We start from the raw sequence: 20,556 nt of genomic DNA, 5'->3' as shown, positions 1-20,556 counted from the left end.
TACATTGGAGACGTATCAGCATCCCACGAGTAGTAAGAATAGTTCACCGGCATAAAAGGCGGTTGGGTGGCCCGCCAAGCCCGGCAAATTCAAGCGACGCAGCTCGCTGCTTCACCTCCCTCGGCTAGCTTGATGGAGCAAGTTGCCGCCCCAAGCCGACGTGTGGTTCAGCTACTCGCCGCTCCAAGCTAGTTCGTGAAGGAGTGGTGAGTTGCTCCAGGCCGGCACGGCAAGGAACATGGTAGCACGGGCATCGTCGCTACCGGCGACGACGTTGCATCGTATCGCGCCTCCAATGCCTACGACCGCGCCATTTGCTGTCGACGCGCTCGTAGCCGCACCATGCAGGCAGAGAAAGAAGCCGGCTTTGCGGATATCGACGAGGTGGCGGCCAGCATGTCCGTGCCCGTCCCCATCATCAAGGAGAAGTAGAACACAGGTGGCCGCGTCGCTTGGGTCCCATGAAGGCCACCGCCGAGGCACTGCCGGCGTACACAGCGGTGTCTTGCCCTCTCGCCAGTCAACGTTGTCCCCTTACCTAAGAACCAACCTTGGTCCGTGCAGCGTAGGGACCCTCCCCCTCCGGCTGAAGCATCAGGCGGCGATTCCACTCCGGTGAGCGGTGCGAAAGTGAGTCGTCTTTTGCGCTGAAGCATATATCTCTGGGGCTCATCGCTGCCGCTCATGGGGACAGCGTTGGAGACCCACCGCGGCCGGCAATAGATAGTCGAGGGTATCATGTCGTCAGAATGGATACCTGCCGGCGCCGGCCGTAGACTAGTCCGGTTTTGTCCGGTTTGTATGAAATTCGTCGTGTTTATATAAAATACAGCCCAGTTTGCATGAATTTCATCCGCTTTGTTGAAAAAGAGTTTGAAATATATGCAGTTGAATAGCGGCCTCCCGCGTCCGTGTTCATGGACGGATGCGGGAAGAAATTTGCGGGTCACCGTTAGAGACGCCCTAAAGTTGCATAAACCGTGACATGACAATAAAATCTAGTAATAACGTTGCATAAACAAGGAAATGGCAATAAAATCTAGCTATTACACCACCAGGCATGCAATACATACACAGAAAAACCAAAAAAAAACTGAGCATTACAGCACGGAAATGAACAAGAAAATACCATTATCAATCTCAGGGGCACAAATATTTCCTCAAAATAAATAAAGAATAATTCAGGTAGACGCATCGGCCACGACCTTGCTCTCTTCAACACTTTCAGTAGAATCAACAACAGTAACCTGAACTGAATCAGGATCCACACGTTTCTCTTCTTCCACCACCTGTGCATGTGTCTGGGGATCCTCTGCAGCCTCAGGCTCCAGGATTTCGGCCGTGTGATTTGGCTCGGTCGTCGTAACGGAGGGCTCAACTGCTAGCTGCTCCTCTGTCACTTCATTTTCATCAGCGGTAGCTGCTGCTGGTTCTTCAGCCTTCTTCTCTGGCTCAGCCTCAGGAGCTTCGTCGTCAGTCTCGTCGTTCTGTCAAAAGGAGCAGATTCAGTAGAGCTTCTTGACTCATCAAGTGCAAATCGCATAAAGATAAATTGCAACCTGAACTGAATCAGGATCCACACGTTTCTCTTCTTCCACCACCTGCGCGTCATGTGCATCCTCTAGCTCCAGGATTTCGGCCGTGTGATTTGGCTCGGTCGTCGCAGTGGAGGGCTCAACTGCTAGCTGCTCCTCTGTCGCTCCATTTTCATCAGCGGTAGCTGCTGCAGGTTCTTCAGCCTTCTTCTCTGCCTCCGGAGCCTCGACGTCACTCTCGTCGTTCTGTCAAAAGGAGCAGAATCAGTAGAGCTTCTCGACTCATGAAGTGCAAATCGCATAAAATTGCAGGATACACCATCCAGATAAAAGGGGATGTTAGAAATCCCCTGCTGCTATCCATGGAACTTGTTGACACCCTACCAAACCAAGTTTTATCGTGTGACTAATGGACTAATGAAACATGACCGCAACTGCTAAATCAAAACCTGCTCTTCTGTCACTGTATTAAAGTAGCGAGTGAAGAGGAAATCAAAGCTGTGTACCTCTTTGAGCAGGTCGCTGAGAGACCTCCGGCGAATCCCGTCGGCGGCCGGTTCAGTTTCAGCCACAGCCACACCGGCGACGTTCTTCTCCGCGGCGTCCTCCAGAACCTCCGGCGCCTCACCTTCTACCTTGAGGTCAGCAGGCTTCGTCGCACACGCCCCCATCTCCACTGCAGCGCCGCCGCTAGAGCGAGGGTTGACGGAGTCAAGAACCAGATAGCCAGGAACACACCCACACACACACGCAGCAGGAAGCGGTATTCGTTATATGCAGCGGCGGATGTGCTCCAGCTGACCAGCCGGTACCCGGTAGGTTAGGCACTCCGCTACCTGCCATTGAGGCCGGCCAAGACAGTTCTATATTCTATGCTGCAATGCAAGGAGACTCCGGTCAACGTCCTGCTGGGGCGCAGGACCCGGCAACTCCTGAATAACAAACTCGCTGCGTGGTGCTGTCATTGCGCATATCATATGCGGCTGCCCATCCCATCATCGATGTTAGTAGTACTACCTGCTGCCCATTGGACTTTGGGACGGCGGCGGCCGGTTGTGCTGCTGCCTGCCGGTGTGTTGGGCGTCCCAGGGCAGGCTCCGGAATTTCCTAACCACCGCAACTAGCGCCCACTAGGCGCGGTGCGGTGCGGTGCCCTTTCCCGTTCATGCTCATCACACTACGTCCGTCCGTGCATAATGATGCAGTGGCCCTTCTGGCAGAATGGCAATCATCCTACAGAAACAGCTGGTTCTCGTTGTTAATTTGGCCCTCGGGAAATTAGAAAAGCCTCCTGTTTGTTTCCCTGGCCATGATTGCTCGTCAGAATCATTGTTCTTGGAATTTGGAATCTCGTATATACGCAGCATCCAACCTCGGTTGATAAGATAAACTCTCAACCGGTAGTTGAGTATCAGGCACACTACCGGAAGTAACTAACGCTTTTATTTTAATCTGGACAGGGACAGGCAAGACCTTCTGCTACGGCCAAAATGGAGAGATGAAGATTGAAACCAGCACGCAGAAACACGGCTTGCTCGTTGACACATTCAGAGGCATTCTGACAGCAACATTGAAAGGCAAATCAGCAGCACCAGCAGCTCCGTTGAATTAGTGTCAGTAACATTTCCCGAGTTCCATGGACATACGCCATACGGCAACATCCTTGTTTGCCGGGGAAAAGCAGTAGCCGGGCCTGAAAGACAGCAACCCTTCTGTCAGTGCGAAACCGATCGTCATATGCAGGGAGCTGCTATGTCACGCTCGCCGCGAGTAATAGGCTCATGTCGCTCACGTTTTTCTTCTTCTGAGGCTACTCGAGTCGCTCACGTGGTCAGCTCGCGTCCCTAACTGTTACATGGGTCTCCTGGCGTGCGTCTCCCACCTAGCGTTGCGCCAAAGAGGACAGGAGATGAGCTAAACCTTAAACTCTAAACCCCAACCCTAAACAGGCAAGCCCTTCAGTCACAGCTGCGGGTTGCAAGAGGCCTACCTCATCCCTTTGTATTGTCTGGCCGTGTACTCTATTTGATTGGTGTTTTATATATATAACGGGGCGAAAGCCTGTTTCAAAAGATGTGGGATGGGGTTGGGGCAGAAGCATTCTCCCTCAACTGGCGGTCGTGGCGACCACGACGCGGCCCACGTAGGTTGACGTGTTGGGGATTCCATCGCTAATGGTCTAGTAGGTTGTTAGAGTTTCAGGAAAGGAAGATGTGCATTTGAAAAAAGTTTTACCACTATGTTTTTTTTAAATAAGTCCTTTTAAAGCATCGTGTGATTTGAGGAGGAGATTTGTAAAAAGGATTTCCAATTAATCAGTAGAGGCCGGGCCAGTGAATACTGGTTTGACGACCCAGAGGAGCTCGCAGAAAAGCTGGTGATGCTGGTAAGGCGCCGAAGCTCGTTTATTCTGCCATGCAGAAAGTAGGGTTCTCGACAGAGCACGGTTATAAAGTAAGTCCTATTCGGCGCCCTAAGCGCCGCTTAAAGGCAATTTCGTCCGAGGCGCACACGCCTGGTGCACTAGTTGGAGTAGCGGGCCGACCCACATCCTCCAGTTCCATTTTTTTCTACGTTTCACCTGGTTTTGTCTCGATTTCCAGTTCGGCATTTTCTTCGCGTTTCTTTATCTATTTTGTTTATGTTACATTTATGTTCTTTTTTTTTCTCCTTTTTGGTTCACTTTCTGTGAACATATTTTTGAATACATGAATCTTTTCAAATCTGCAATTTTGTTTCAAATTCGTGATTTTTTTGTGCATTATATTTTTTTCAAATTTGTGCAATTTTGAAAGTGATTGTACTTTTAGCTCTGAGCTTTTTAACAAATTCCATGAACTTTTTTCCAAACTTCATGATTATTTTTCAATTTCAACATATTATTGAAAAAATTGGTGAAATTTTTTTAAATCATGTTTTTTAAAATTCAACAAACTTTTAGCTTTGACATTTTCCTTATATTAAAGATTATTTTTAAATCCGTGAATTTTTTTCAAAATCATGACATTTTTCATATTTATAACCTTTTCAAATCTTGAAAGCTTTCCAAGTTCGTGAACTTTAAAAAAATTGAACTTCATTTTAAATTCGTGATTTTCTTATCAAATTCATGAGCTATTTTTAAACTAGTAACCGTTTTCAACTTCATGAAGTTTTTTCAATAACGGTCAACGAGCCATTTTGCTGATTTCTTTTCCAAATGCACGAAGTTTTCCAAAAAAAATTATTTTCAATTTCTAAACTTTTTAATTAAATTTTTGAACCTTTTAAAAATTTCACAAATTTTAAAAAAAAATCACAAAAATATTCAATTCTGGAAATCCATGAATTGTTTCTATTTTTCTAGTGAACCTTTTTAATTAGATTTGCTATTTTTCTAGTGAACTTTTTCCAAATTATATGAACTTTTTGAAATCCATGAATTTTCAAATTTTTACAGCTTTATAGATGAACCTTTTTTTCAAAATCTAAGAACATTTTTCAAATCCGTGTGCTATTTTTCAAAACTATTGACCATTGAAAAAAGTTCACGAAATTGAAAAGAGTTCCTCGGTTTTAAAAAGTTCAAAAAATTTCTCTGTTATTTTGCAAATTTCTGAGCTATTTTTAAAATTTCAAGAACATCTTTCAAACTTTTAAAGTTTTAAATTTGGAATTTATTTTCTGAACTTTTGCAAAATCCGCTAACTTCTTCAAACTTAGATTATTTTTGCAAAATCATGAAAATTATTTACTCAAATTAATTATTATTTTTAAAATTTTATGTACTCTTTGAATTCGTGAACATTTTTTAATACATGAATTATTTTTTATTTTGTGCACTTTTTATTGAAAGTGGAAGTTTGTTGCATGTTTCTGAACTTTTCATGAAATATGTGAACTTTGAAATTTTGTTCGAATTTTTCAACAAATATCATGTTTTCCTAAAAAAAATTAAATAATTCAAATATATGGGCGATAAAGTAAACCGTACAGAATGTTGTGCAATAAATAGTGCGGTTACATTTATTCTTAACCAATTCGCGATGGAATTAGTTACTATCGCTAAGTGGCTCTAGTGGTTACGTAAATACGTACTCCCTCTGTTCCTTCATATAAGGTTTATTTGTTTCTTTCAAAAGTCAAACAAGTGTATATTTGACCAAGATATTAGAAGAATATATCAATATCCACAATACCAAATTTATATCATTCGATCCATAATGAAAAGTAGTTTCATATTGTTTTATATTAGGTATTGCAGATATTGTTATTTTATTCTATAATCTTGGTCAAAGATTCAAATAGTTGACTTGCACGAAAATCAATACACCTTATATTCTGAAACGGAGGGGGTACATGAGTGTAAGGGCGCCAATTCAATTCCTCAAGGAGGGCCACCTTTTTGCGCTATTTTTGTGCAATAAAATACAATTAGTTGCGTTGCGCGTTCGAGGGCCAGCGCACCAAGCGGTGCAGTCAGTTCCAATTCCCTTTCTCGGCGCTAAAGGTGTGGAAAAGGAGGTCTCTAGCATCGCTCACACGGGGTGCCCTATGTCTCGCGTTCAGCGAGATGGTACCAACTATCGTTGAAGGGTGCGCGGGAACAAGTGCCTCGTTTTTTAACATTTGATTTTGTTTTTTGCTTTATTTTATAATATTTGCTTATACTTCCAAATATTCTAATTAAATATATTACAAAAATCACTCCACATAGAACATTTGAACAATGTCGACCAAGCAATTGAAATTGTTAAATGTGTATAGAGAAAATGTTTATCACGTATACAAAAAATGTATATAAAAATAAAATATATATGAGACAACTTGATCATGTATTTTTTTTAAACAAGCATTTGAAAAAATATAGAACAAGTGTTTGAAAAATGTTAAATCGAGCATTTGGAAATCGTAATATGTGCATAGAAAAAATGCTAACCATGTATTAAAAAATGATGAGAAAAATTAATCATGTATTTAAAAATGTTAATCAGGCATTTGAAGAAATGTTGAACAAAATATTTGAAAACTGATAATCAAGCATATAAAAAATATTAAATGTGTATAGAAAAATGCTGACAATGTACTAAAAAATGATGGAAAAATGATCATGTATATAAAAATGTTAATCAAGCATTTTATAAAATGTAGAAAACATATTTAAAAAATGTGAATCAAGCATTTGAAAAAATTTAAATGTTAATCAAGCATTTGACCATGTATTAAAAACATGGCAATATTTTAATTCAACAATGTTAATCAAGAATTTGAAAATGTTAAAATCTGTTTAAGAAATTGATGACAATGCATTAAAACATGGTAATCTTGTATTTAAGAAATATAATCGAAACAGTTGAAAATTATGTATAGAAAAAAGTTTGATCATGTATTAAAAAATGTTAATTTAGCATTTGAAAAATGTTGAATATGTATAGAAAAAAGTTGACCATGTATTATAAAATGTTATACTTGTATTTGGAAAAAAAATTAATCAAGCATTTGAAAATGTTAAATGTGTCAAGAAAAAATGTTGACGAACTATATGAAAAAATGTTGAAGTTCTATTTGAAAAATGTTAACAAAGCAATTGGAAAATGTTAAATGCGTATAAAAATGCTGACAATATATTCAAAACTTAATTACAAAAATGTAACAGATATATACCAAAATATGTATAAAATAAGGAAAAACCGAGAGAAAACATATAACATTCGATGAAAACAAAAAAGAAACCAAAAAAACAGCGGAAAAGCGGTGAAAACCGAAAAAACTGAAGAAATGAATAAAAGAATCACCTCAGAAACGAAGAACAATGGAAATCCGAAGAAAACCGTACAAATCAATGAAGAGATGAAGAGAAGCGAAGAAAAATAGAAAAGAATATAAGAAATGCCAAAGAAAACAAGTGCAAACAAAGAAAAAGAAACAATAAAAACCAAAGAAAACTGATAAAGAAATAAAAAACTGAAATAATAAAAGAAGAAAGAAAAAGGAAGTTGTAAAAAACCAAGAAATAACGGAAGAAAATTGAGGGAAAACAACGAAAACCATGAAAAAGCAAAGAAAACCAATAAGAACCATATACAAAAAGTGAAGAACAAACTGATGCAAAAAGAAAGAAAACTGCAAAGATAAACCAGAGAAAACGAAAAAGAAAAAAGGACCAAACCAGCGAGCGACGATAGAATGATCCGCGTGTGCGAGGGAGGAGAAGAAAATGGGCCAACCCGATTCGTACACGAGAGCAAAGTTCCTTCAGCGAGAACAAGCTATCGTCTCGCTAGAAGCAAGAAATAGCTCTCGCGTGCTTACATGGCCTCACGCGAGTTGGAACGGCCGCTCGCTATAAAATATTATAAATATATGTAGGATTGTTGCGAAGGATTATCTTTTTGTAAATATTATAAATATGGGTATTTGAAAACACAAAAGTCATTAAACCGAATTATCATAAACAAATAGCTATAGTTTACATGCAAAAAAGAAGCCAAGTCCGATTTGATGATTACCTTCATTTTTTCTTATCTTAAAAAGTTTGTGACAATTGAAAAATGTTCGGTTGTTTCAAAAAATACATGTAACATTATAAAAAGGGAACAATACAATTGAAAGAATTTAAAACATACATAAATAATGATTCAAATATATATGAAAAATGTTGATAGCAGGCAAAAACAATGTTTGTGACATATTAATAATTTTCATATGTTTCAAAAAAATGTATGTGATAACATAGAAGAAATGTTGAAAAATGTTAAACATATATAAAATAAATGTTTCAAATGTATATGAAAAATGTACAATGTTCGTGAGAAAAATACAAACAATACATAGAAAAAAAAGGTCAATCAAAAGGTTGTAAAACCTATGAAAACCATAAATAAAAACACGTAAGAAGAAATAAAGAACCCAAATAAAACCAATGAAAAAGAAAGAGAAATGAAGAAAAACCGAGAAAATCAATGAGAACCGAAGTAAGAACATAAGAAAAAAAAGATAAAACTGGAGCATAGCGAACGTACAGCTAGTGAATCTCTACGCTAAAGGACCGCCGCACTAGCGCAGAGCCTGCTACGAGGGCCCCTTCCATTCTTATTCAGTTTTCTTCTATTTCAGTTTTCATAAAATAAGCGAGATAGCTCTCGCACCTAGCGTACGGTGAATTTCAATCCTTCTTCAGTTTTCTTCCAGTTCGTTTTTTATTCCGAGTGCTTTTATTTAAGTTGAGAATTGTGTTCATTGTTTCAAAAATTACTAAAAAAATGTAAAGTGTTCGCGGATTATAAAATGCTCATGAATTTGAAAAACTGTTCATTATTTGAACAAGTGTTTGAAGTTCAAAAATTTTCTTAAATTTTAAAAATGTTGATGAATTCGAAACAATTTTCATAAACTCGGGAAAAATCACATTTTATATAATGGTCAAGAAATTGTAAAAATGTTAACCTATTTCATGAATTACAAAAAAATGTTCACAAGTACAAAAAATATTCAGAAGTTTACAAAAGTATTCTTGAATTCATAAAATATATGCAATACAAAAATGTTCACGGATTTTAAAATTAGTCCATGAATTCAATTTTTTGTGAATTATATAAAGCGCTAGTGGATTTCTCACAAATTCAAAAAATGTTCGCGAAAAGTAAAACAATTTGCATATTCAAAAAATGTTCGCTAGTTCAAAAAATGTATGCGGATTGAGAACAAACTTACCGGATTAGAAAGATGTTCATGAATTTAAAAGGTATTCAATTTAAAAAATAACCACCAATAAATATAATGTTCGCGGATTTGAATGGTGTTAACGAATTTATAAATGTGTTCGCGAATTTGTGAAATGTTAGCCTATTTCGAAAAATGTCCATGAGTTCTAAATTTAGAAAATGTTGTTGAAGTTCATTAAAGTTCACCAATGTAATAAGATATTATTAAAAAGAAAAACCTAAAAAGAAAGGAAAACGAAATAAAAATGGGAAAAGGAGAAAAGCAGAAAAACCAGTCAAATCCGGGCAAAGAAAGAAAAAGAAGGAGAAAACATTCGAAAGCTTTCAAAAACCAGATGGAAGCTTCTGAAAACTCGTAACAAAGCTTCCTAAAACTTCCTCTTAGTGGGCCAGCCCGCTTGGCACACTTGTAGGCAATCAGCGTGATAACGCTAGGTAAGAAAGAAAATATACCATTTGCGGTTATATCCATCGCATCAGAATGAAGAATCACCTTATTACACGCAAAGAGAGTTTTGATACCCCCATTAACATTCAAAATAAAAAACCACATCTGAAACAAAACGGTTTTGCTAAATTTCCGTCAACTAAGATTTAGTTATGTCTCAGTCATGTTCACAATAGTTAGATATGGGAGATACTTGTTGGGGAACGTAGTAATTTCAAAAAAAATCCTACGCACACGCAAGATCATGGTGATGCATAGCAACGAGAGGGGAGAGTGTTGTCTACGTACCCTCGTAGACCGGAAGCGGGAGCGTTAGCACAACGCGGTTGATGTAGTCGTACGTCTTCACGGCCCGACCGATCAAGCACCGAAACTACGGCACCTCCGAGTTGTAGCACACGTTCAGCTCGATGACGATCCCCGGACTCCGATCCAGCAAAGTGTCAGGGAAGAGTTCCGTCAGCACGATGGCGTGGTGACGATCTTGATGTTCTACCGTCGCAGGGCTTCGCCTAAGCACCGCTACAATATTATCGAGGATTATGGTGGAGGGGGGCACCGCACACGGCTAAGAGAACGATCACGAAGATTAACTTCTGTGTCTAGAGGTGCCCCCTACCCCCGTATATAAAGGAGCAAGGGGGAGAGGCCGGCCGGCCCTTGGGGCGCGCCAAGGAGGGGGGAGTCCTCCTCCTAGTAGGAGTAGGACTCCCCTTTCCTAGTCCAACTAGGAAGAGAGAAGGGGGAAGGAAAGAGAGGGAGAGGGAGAGGGAAAGAGGGGCCGCGCCCCCTTCCCCTAGTCCAATTCGGACTCCCCATGGGAGGGGGCGCGCCACCTCCTGGGCTGCTGCCCTCTCTCTCCCCTCAGGCCCACTAAGGCCCAATACTTCCCCGGGGGTTCCGGTAACCCTTTCGGCACTCTGGTTTTCTCCGAAATCACCCGAAACACTTCCGGTGTCTGAATATAGCCATCCAATATATCGATCTTTATGTCTCGACCATTTCGAGACTCCTCGTCATGTCTGTGATCATATCCGGGACTCCGAACAACCTTCGGTACATCAAAATATATAAACTCATAAGGAAACTGTCATCGTAACGTTAAGCGTGCGGACCCTACGGGTTTGAGAACAATGTAGACATGACCGAGACACGTCTCCGGTCAATAACCAATAGCAGAACCTGGATGCTCATATTGGCTCCTACATATTCTACGAAGATCTTTATCGGTCAGACCGCATAACAACATATGTTGTTCCCTTTGTCATCGGTATGTTACTTGCCCGAGATTCGATCGTCGGTATCTTAATACCTAGTTCAATCTCGTTATCAGCAGGTCTCTTTACTCGTTCCGTAATACATCATCTCGCAACTAACTCATTAGTTGCATTGCTTGCAAGGCTTAAGTGATGTGCATTACCGAGAGGGCCCAGAGATACCTCTCCGACAATCGGAGTGACAAATCCTAATCTCGAAATACGCCAACCCAACATGTACCTTTGGAGACACCTGTAGAGCACCTTTATAATCACCCAGTTACGTTGTGACGTTTGGTAGCACACAAAGTGTTCCTCTGGCAAACGGGAGTTGCATAATCTCATAGTCACAGGAACATGTATAAGTCATGAAGAAAGCAATAGCAACATACTAAATGATCGGGTGGTAAGCTAATGGAATGGGTCATGTCAATCACATCATTCTCCTAATGATGTGATCCCGTTAATCAAATGACAACACATGTCTATGGCTAGGAAACATAACCATCTTCAATTAACGAGCTAGTCAAGTAGAGGCATACTACTGACGTTTAGTTTGGCTATGTATTCACACAAGTATTATATTTCCGGTTAATACAATTCTAGCATGAATAATAAATATTTATCATGATATAAGGAAATAAATAATAACTTTATTATTGCCTCTAGGGCATATTTCCTTCAATACTATTGTAGTTTCATGCATCGGACTTTCCAAGACACAAAAATAACAACTAGTAACACCAACAAGTTGTCGCTGACGAGAACCACCACACCAAGAAGAGCATTGTTGTAGCAAGCAACCATCTGCATAGCCTCTGATGGTATCCTACATAGGGGTGTGCTAACCAGGTCGGCTCACACACATGGGCTGGGTTGAGGACCCCCAACAACCAACCAGCGGGGCACATTCGTCAGGCCCCATAAAGTACTCCTTCAGTTCGGAAATACTTGTCTTAGATATGGATGTATCTAGATTTATTTTAGTTATAGATACATCCATTTTATTCATTTTTAAGACAAGTATTTCCGTACGGAGTGTGTCGGGGGTTTGGTGTGACATATGCCAACGGATGGCTTATCATGGTGGGCGAGTAGGACGTTGCCGGTGCCTGGAAATGGGATGAGGCGAAGACATGCACGTCGGCGAATCTCACCCAGCCTCGGGGCTCTCCGGGGAGATAATACCCCTACTGCTGCTCTGCGGGGTCTCCGCATGATCACTATAGTCAAGGGTTTACACGGTTGCTCCTTGAGCTGTGTATGGTGGCAGGAGAGGGCAGGGCTAGCTCTCTCCCTCTATCTGGTGAGGTATAGAACTTCTGGGATCCAACCCTTTGCATGGGTGCCCTGGGGGGTTTATATAGGCCTACCCCCCAGGGGTACAATGGTAATGTGACTGGGCGCGGGCCCAACCATCAGTGTCTCCGACCTCTGGCTTCTCCGCCGGCTGCTGGGGCCCGACGACTGGTCTGGTACGGAGTCGACACGCTGCGTCTGCCGCAGGCGGGTCTTCCCGGCTGCTGATTACTGTAGTCGTGCTCCTGATGATGCAAGCTTGGTCATGGGGTCATGGCAACAGCCCCGCCGCCTGGCGGGCGATCACTGTGGCCACTCCCCATCTCTTCTTGATTAATGGCGCGTGGGCCCCGGGGGAGGGCTCGGCCGACTCCCCCGGGCCGACTCCCGTTGGGTCCGACTGGCGGTGCTCCCGCCGTCTCCCGAGGTCTCGCTGGCTGGTGGGCCCTGCTGCCTCCAGGCCGTACAGACAAGCCATCGTGGGCGCAGGAACAGGTACAGTGGTGCTGATGTCGGGGCCGGCTGGGCAACAGTGCCACGCCGCGGGGAGATCCTCCCAAGTACGGCGCGCTGTAGCCATGCGTGCCCTTGGTAAGGGGCGGGGAGTGGGCTTCATTGTAGCCACGCCCCTCCCCCGTCCCCTTTGATGAGGTCACGGTTTGTTGGAGTCGCCGGCCGACTCCCCAAAGTCGGCTTCTCTGGAAGTCGTCCCTGGGACTCGGCCGTGAGCAGGCAGTCGGCCGCCTTGCCGTAGACTCCCCAGGAGGCGGATCTTCGCCCTGTGGTCTTGAGGGGCGCAGACTGCCCCGATGTCTTGAAAGGTCATGGGGCTCGAGTTGGCCTACCCGTGGCCCATTACTCCGACAGTAGTCCCCGAAGCTGGTGAGGCGCCGCGGACGATCGGCCGAGAAGCCTCAACAGTTTCTTTCTCCGGATGCTCGACACATGGTCTTGATTGACTTCCGCCGGGCCGACTAGACGGAGTCGGACTCGCCCGACTCGGGCTCACTCTATTCCGACTTGCTCAGTAGTTCGAACATCGCGGCGGGATTTCAAGTGGCGTGCTAGCTAAGCTTCCAGGCCGCCGCCCGTTCTTGGCCTGCCACGCGGGGGCACGTGGCTAGGCCATCCTGCCAGCCCACGTGCGCGACGGGACATGCCCGTAGGTGGGGCCCACCACTACCACGCCTCGGCGCCCGAGCGGATCCGTTGTGGCCCCGGTGGACGGTTAGGATTCCTGTGGAGTTACTGCGCGCAGTAACTTTGCAGGGATCGTGGGGGCGTGGGGTTGTGCGCGCAGTAAATCCCCACGCCTGCCCCCTCGACTTCGCAGCCCTGAGGGCTATAAGTAGGGGGAAGAGGGGAGCACGCGCGCCCCTCCTTCCTACTGCCCCTTGCTTTCTTCCTCCTCGCAGCTCCTTTGCTCTCCTGTTTCCTCCTTCTTCTCTCTCTCGCTCGCTCCGGCGCACGCCCAAGCTCCGGCGCACGCTGCGGTGACAGCTCGCGATGATGAGCTCTTCCTCTGCTGCCGCGCCTCCCCCGGTACGCTCCGGTACCTGGGACGGCTCCGAAGTCCACGAATACCATATCGAGTTCCTCCGTCGGACCCGTCTTCTTCCCGGCGAGGATCGCATGCTGGTGCGCCTTGCGCCGGAGGGGGAGATTTCCCCCGCCCCGCAGGAGGGCGAGCGGGTCATCTTCCGCTCACACTGCCTGCGCGGGTTGGGGCTGCCGGCGAGCAGCTTCTTCCGGTATTTCATGGAGTTCTACGGACTCCAGCCGCACCACCTCACCCCCAACACAGTGGTGCTGCTGTCCGCCTTCGTGGCTCTATGCGAGGGCTTCCTGGGAGTCCTCCCCACCCTCGAGCTCTGGGGGGAGTTCTTCTTCTCCAAGCTCGACACCCAGGCTGCGGGCATGCCGGCTCAGTGCGGCGCCTTCATCGCCGTGCGAAGGACAGGAGCCAACAATCACTTCCCCTCCATCGCGTTGCTGAAGTCAGTGAAGATGTGGCAGCGGTCCTACTTCTACATCAAGAATGTCGCCACGCGGGGCGACTAGGTCAATCTGCCGGCTTTCAAAGCTGGCCCGCCGGCTGGCAGACTGCCCAACTGGTCGTACCGGGCCAGGTCGCTGACGCCTGCGGGAGCCAGCATCATCACGCGACTCCGAGTGCTGACGCAGTCGGAGGGTCTGACTGGCCCGGACCTACTGGCCGCCTTCGTCTCGCGCCAAGTTCTCCCACTCCAAGACCGCCCTCACCTGATATGCCAGATGAGCGGGGGCCGCGACCCGAGTCGGATGTGCACCAAGTGAAGGAAATATGCCCTAGAGGCAACAATAATGTTATTATTTTATTTCCTTATATCATGATAAATGTTTATTATTCATGCTAGAATTGTATTATCCGGAAACATAATACTTGTGTGAATACATAGACAAACCAAACGTCACTAGTATGCCTCTACTTGACTAGCTCGTTAATCGAAGATGGTTATGTTTCCTAACCATAGACATGTGTTGTCATTTGATTAATGGGATCACATCATTAGGAGAATGATGTGATTGACATGACCCATTCCATTAGCTTATCACCCGATCGTTTAGTATGTTGCTATTGCTTTCTTCATGACTTATACATGTTCCTACGACTATGAGATTATGCAACTCCCATTTACCGGAGGAACACTTTGTGTGCTACCAAACGTCACAACGTAACTGGGTGATTATAAAGGAGCTCTACAGGTGTCTCCAAAGGTGAATGTTGGGTTGGCGTATTTCGAGATTAGGATTTGTCACTCCGATTGTTGGAGAGGTATCTCTGGGCCCTCTCGGTAATGCACATCACATAAGCCTTGCAAGCATTACAACTAATGAGTTAGTTGCGAGATGATGTATTACGAAACGAGTAAAGATACTTGCCGGTAACGAGATTGAACTAGGTATTGAGATACCGACGATCGAATCTCGGGCAAGTAACATACCGATGACAAAGGGAACAACGTATGTTGTTATGCGGTCTGACCGATAAAGATCTTCGTAGAATATGTAGGAGCCAATATGAGCATCCAGGTTCTGCTATTGGTTATTGACCAGAGACGTGTCTCGGTCATGTCTACATTGTTCTCGAACCCGTAGGGTCCGCACGCTTAAGGTTTCGATGACAGTTATATTATGAGTTTATGAGTTTTGATGTACCGAAGTTAGTTCGGAGTCCCGGATGTGATCACGGACATGACGAGGAGTCTCGAAATGGTCGAGACATAAAGATTGATATATTGGACGGCTATATTCGGACACCAGAAGTGTTCCGGGTGATTTCGGAGAAAACCGGAGAACCAGAGGGTTACCGGAACCCCCCCGGGAGAAGTAATGGGCCATATGGGCCTTAGTGGAGAGAGAGAGGGGCAGCCAAAGGTGGGCCGCACGCCTCCTCCCCCCCTGGTCCGAATTGGACTAGGAGAGGGGGGGCGGCGCCCCCCTTTCCTTCTCCCTCCCCACTTCTTTCCTACTCCTACTAGGAGGAGGACTCCTCCTTGGCGCGCCATAGGGGCCGGCCGGCCTCCTCCCCTTGCTCCTTTATATACGGGGGCAGGGGGCACCCCTAGACACACAAGTTGATCCACGTGATCATATTCTTAGCCGTGTGCGGTGCCCCCTTCCACCATAATCCTCGATAATATTGTAGCGGTGCTTAGGCGAAGCCCTGCGACGGTAGTACATCAAGATCGTCACCATGCTGTCGTGCTGACGGAACTCTTCCCCGACACTTTGCTGGATCGGAGTCCGGGGATCATCATCGAGCTGAACGTGTGCTAGATCTCGGAGGTGCCGTAGTTTCGGTGCTTGATCGGTCGGGCCATGAAGATGTACGACTACATCAACCGCGTTGTCATAACGCTTCCGTTGTCGGTCTACAAGGGTACATAGATCACACTCTCCCCTCGTTGCTATGCATCACCATGATCTTGCGTGTGCGTAGGATTTTTTTTTGAAATTACTACGTTCCCCAACAGTGGCATCCGAGCCTAGGTTTTATGTGTTGATGTTATATGCACGAGTAGAACACAAGTGAGTTGTGGGCGATATAAGTCATACTGCTTACCAGCATGTCATACTTTGGTTCGGCGGTATTGTTGGACGAAGCGGCCCGGACCGACATTACGCGTACGCTTACGCGAGACCGGTTCTCCCGACGTGCTTTGCACAAAGGTGGCTAGCGGGCGACAGTTTCTCCAACTTTAGTTGAACCGAGTGTGGCTACGCCCGGTCCTTGCGAAGGTTAAAACAACACCAACTTGACAAACTATCATTGTGGTTTTGATGCGTAGGTAAGATTGGTTCTTGCTTAAGCCCGTAGCAGCCACGTAAAACTTGCAACAACAAAGTAGAGGACGTTTAACTTGTTTTTGCAGGGCATGTTGTGATGTGATATGGTCAAGACATGATGCTAAATTTTATTGTATGAGATGATCATGTTTTGTAACCAAGTTATCGGCAACTGGCAGGAGCCATATGGTTGTCGCTTTATTGTATGCAATGCAATTGCGCTATAATGCTTTACTTTTTCACTAAGCGGTAGCGATAGTCGTGGAAGCATAAGATTGGCGAGACGACAACGATGCTATGATGGTGATCAAGGTGTCACGCCGGTGACGATGGTGATCGCGACGGTGCTTCGAAGATGGAGATCACAAGCATAAGATGATGATGGCCATATCATATCACTTATATTGATTGCATGTGATGTTTATCTTTTATGCATCTTATCTTGCTTTGATTGACGGTAGCATTTTAAGATGATCTCTCACTAATTATCAAGAAGTGTTCTCCCTGAGTATGCACCATTGCGAAAGTTCTTCGTGCTGAGACACCACGTGATGATCGGGTGTGATAGGCTCTACGTTCAAATACAACGGGTGCAAAACAGTTGCACACGTGGAATACTCAGGTTATACTTGACGAGCCAAGCATATACAGATATGGCCTCGGAACACAAAGACCGAAAGGTCGAGCGTGAATCATATAATAGATATGATCAACATAGCGATGTTCACCAATGAAACTACTCCATCTCACGTGAGGATCGGATATGGTTTAGTTGATTTGGATCACGTAATCACTTAGAGGATTAGAGGGATGCCTATCTAAGTGGGAGTTCTTTAGTAATATGATTAATTGAACCTAAATTTATCATGAACTTAGTACCTGACAGTATCTTGCTTGTTTATGTTTGATTGTAGATAGATGGCCCGTGTTGTTGTTCCGTTGAATTTTAATGCGTTCCTTGAGAAAGCAAAGTTGAAAGATGATGGTAGCAATTACATGGACTGGGTCCGTAACTTGAGGATTATCCTCATTGCTGCACAGAAGAATTATGTCCTGAAAGCACCGCTGGGAGCCAGGCCTGCTGCTGGAGCAACACCAGATGTTATGAACGTCTGGCAGAGCAAAGCTGATGACTACTCGATAGTTCAGTGTGCCATGCTTTGCGGCTTAGAATCGGGACTTCAACGACGTTTTTGAACGTCATGGAGCATATGAGATGTTCCAGGAGTTGAAGTTAATATTTCAAGCAAATGCCCGGATTGAGAGATATGAAATCTCCAATAAGTTCTATAGCTGCAAGATGGAGGAGAACAGTTCTGTCAGTGAGCATATACTCAAAATGTCTGGGTATAATAATCACTTGATTCAATTGGGAGTTAATCTTCTAGATGATTGCGTCATTGACAGAATTCTCCAATCACTGCCACCTAGCTACAAGAGCTTCGTGATGAACTATAATATGCAAGGGATGAATAAGACTATTCCCGAGCTCTTCGCAATGCTGAAAGCTGTGGAGGTAGAAATCAAGAAGGAGCATCAAGTGTTGATGATCAACAAGACCACTAGTTTCAAGAAAAAGGGCAAAGGGAAGAAGAAGGGAACTTCAAAAAGAACAGCAAGCAAGTTGCTACTCAAGAGAAGAAACCCAAACCTGGACCTAAGCCTGAAACTGAGTGCTTCTACTACAAGCAGACTGGTCACTGGAAGTGGAACTTCCCCAAGTATTTGGCGGATAAGAAGGATGGCAAGATGAACAAAGGTATATGTGATATACATGTTATTGATGTGTACCTTACTAATGCTCGTAGTAGCACCTGGGTATTTGATACTGGTTCTATTTCTAATATTTGCAACTTGAAACAGGGACTACGGATTAAGTGAAGATTAGCTAAGGACGAGGTGACGATGCATGTGGGAAATGGTTCCAAAGTCGATGTGATCGCAGTCGGCACGCTACCTCTACATCTACCTTCGGGATTAGTATTAGACCTAAATAATTGTTATTTGGTGCCAGCGTTAAGCATGAACATTATATCTGGATCTTGTTTGATGCGAGACGGTTATTCATTTAAATCAGAGAATAATGGTTGTTCTATTTATATGAGTAATATCTTTTATGGTCATGCACCCTTAAAGAGTGGTCTATTCTTATTAAATCTCGATAGTAGTGACACACATATTCATAATGTTAAAGCCAAAAGATGCAGAGTTGATAATGATAGTGCATCTTATTTGTGGCACTGCCATTTGGGTCATATCGGTGCAAAGCGCATGAAGAAACTCCAAACTGATGGGCTTTTGGAACCACTTGATTATGAATCACTTGGTACTTGCGAACCGTGCCTTATGGGTAAGATGACAAAAAACACCGTTCTTCGGTACTATGGAGAGAGGAACAGATTTGTTGGAAATCATACATACAGATGTATGTTGTCCGATGAATGTTGAAGCTCGTGGCGGATATCGTTATTTTCTCACCTTCACAGATGACTTAAGCAGATATGGGTATATCTACTTAATGAAACATAAGTCTGAAACGTTTGAAAAGTTCAAAGAATTTCATAGTGAAGTTGAAAAACATCGTAACAAGAAAATAAAATTCCTACGACTTGATCGTGGAGGAGAATATTTGAGTTACGAGTTTGGTGTACATTTGAAACAATGTGGAATAGTTTCGCAACTCACGCCACCCGGAACACCACAGCGTAATGGTGTGTCCGAACGTCGTAATCGTACTTTACTAGATATGGTGTGATCTATGATGTCTCTTACTGATTTACCGCTATCGTTTTGGGGATATGCTCTAGAGACGGCTGCATTCACGTTAAATAGGGCACCATCAAAATCCGTTGAGACGACCCCTTATGAACTGTGGTTTGGCAAGAAACCAAAGTTGTCGTTTCTGAAAGTTTGGGGCTGCAATGCTTATGTGAAAAAACTTCAACCTGATAAGCTCGAACCCAAATCGGAGAAATGTGTCTTCATAGGATATCCAAAGGAAACTATTGGATACACCTTCTATCATAGATCCGAAGGCAAGACTTTTGTTGCTAAATTCGGAAACTTTCTAGAGAAGGAGTTTCTCTCGAAAGAAGTGAGTGGGAGGAAAGTAGAACTTGACGAGGTAACTGTACCTGCTCCTTTATTGGAAAGTAGTACATCACATAAACCAGTTTCTGTGACACCTATACCAATTAGTGAGGAAGCTAATGATAATGATCATGAAACTTCAGAACAAGATACTACTGAACCTCGTAGATCAACCAGAGTAAGATCCGCGCCAGAGTGGTACGATAATCCTGTTCTGGAAGTCATGCTACTAGATCATGATGAACCTACGAACTATGAAGAAGCGATGGTGAGCCCAGATTCCGCAAAATGGCTTGAAGCCATGAAATCTGAGATGGGATCCATGTATGAGAACAAAGTATGGACTTTGGTTGACTTGCCCAATGATCGGCAAGCAATTGAGAATAAATGGATCTTTAAGAAGAAGACTGACGCTGACGGTAATGTTACTGTCTACAAAGCTCGACTTGTCGCAAAAAGGTTTTCGGCAAGTTCAAGGGATTGACTACGATGAGACCTTCTCACCCGTAGCGATGCTTAAGTCTGTCCGAATCATGTTAGCAATTGCCGCATTTTATGATTATGAAATTTGGCAAATGGATGTCAAAACTGCATTCCTGAATGGATTTCTGCAAGAAGAGTTGTATATGATGCAGCTAGAAGGTTTTGTCGATCCAAAGGGAGCTAACAAAGTGTGCAAGCTCCAGCGATCCATTTATGGACTGGTGCAAGCCTCTCGGAGTTGGAATAAACGCTTTGATAGTGTGATCAAATCATTTGGTTTTATACAGACTTTTGGAGAAGCCTATATTTACAAGAAAGTGAGTGGGAGCTCTGTAGCATTTCTGATATTATATGTAGATGACATATTACTAATCGGAAATGATATAGAATTTCTGGATAGCATAAAGGGATAC

The 20,556-nt window shown here is 43.9% G+C and overlaps 1 protein-coding gene across 2 annotated transcripts; it reads right to left on the bottom strand.

Annotated features, from left to right (window-relative positions):
- Positions 1–1,114: 1,114 nt before the first annotated feature.
- Positions 1,115–2,318, bottom strand: LOC119301528 (cytochrome c1-like). Of its 2 annotated transcripts, none has more exons than XM_037578507.1 (3): positions 2,042–2,318; positions 1,602–1,781; positions 1,115–1,487 (listed from the first exon to the last, which is right to left on the bottom strand). In XM_037578507.1, the coding sequence occupies exons 1-3, from the start codon at positions 2,204–2,206 to the stop codon at positions 1,182–1,184; spliced, it is 651 nt and encodes a 216-aa protein (XP_037434404.1). In that variant the 5' UTR covers positions 2,207–2,318; the 3' UTR covers positions 1,115–1,181. The 2 variants fall into 2 exon arrangements, with proteins under 2 accessions (XP_037434404.1, XP_037434403.1); XM_037578506.1 differs by having other exon boundaries at positions 1,560–1,781; positions 2,042–2,314.
- Between the last annotated feature and the right edge of the window lie 18,238 nt (positions 2,319–20,556).

This window comes from Triticum dicoccoides, chromosome 5A (genome assembly GCF_002162155.2).
Source record: "Triticum dicoccoides isolate Atlit2015 ecotype Zavitan chromosome 5A, WEW_v2.0, whole genome shotgun sequence".
Lineage (NCBI taxonomy): Eukaryota > Viridiplantae > Streptophyta > Magnoliopsida > Poales > Poaceae > Triticum > Triticum dicoccoides.
Note: the sequence above shows the minus strand (reverse complement) of the source record. Positions and strands in the feature narration are given on the sequence as shown.

Bases quoted from the DNA above. Each gene is read 5' to 3' on its own strand.
- LOC119301528 (XM_037578506.1), bottom strand. From the start codon at position 2,206: ATGGGGGCGTGTGCGACGAAGCCTGCTGACCTCAAGGTAGAAGGTGAG. The intron at 1,782-2,041 runs GTACACAGCTTT...TCCTTTTGACAG, and splicing joins TCAGCGACCTGCTCAAAGAG to AACGACGAGAGTGACGTCGA. The intron at 1,488-1,559 runs GTTGCAATTTAT...TCCTTTTGACAG, and splicing joins TGGATCCTGATTCAGTTCAG to AACGACGAGACTGACGACGA.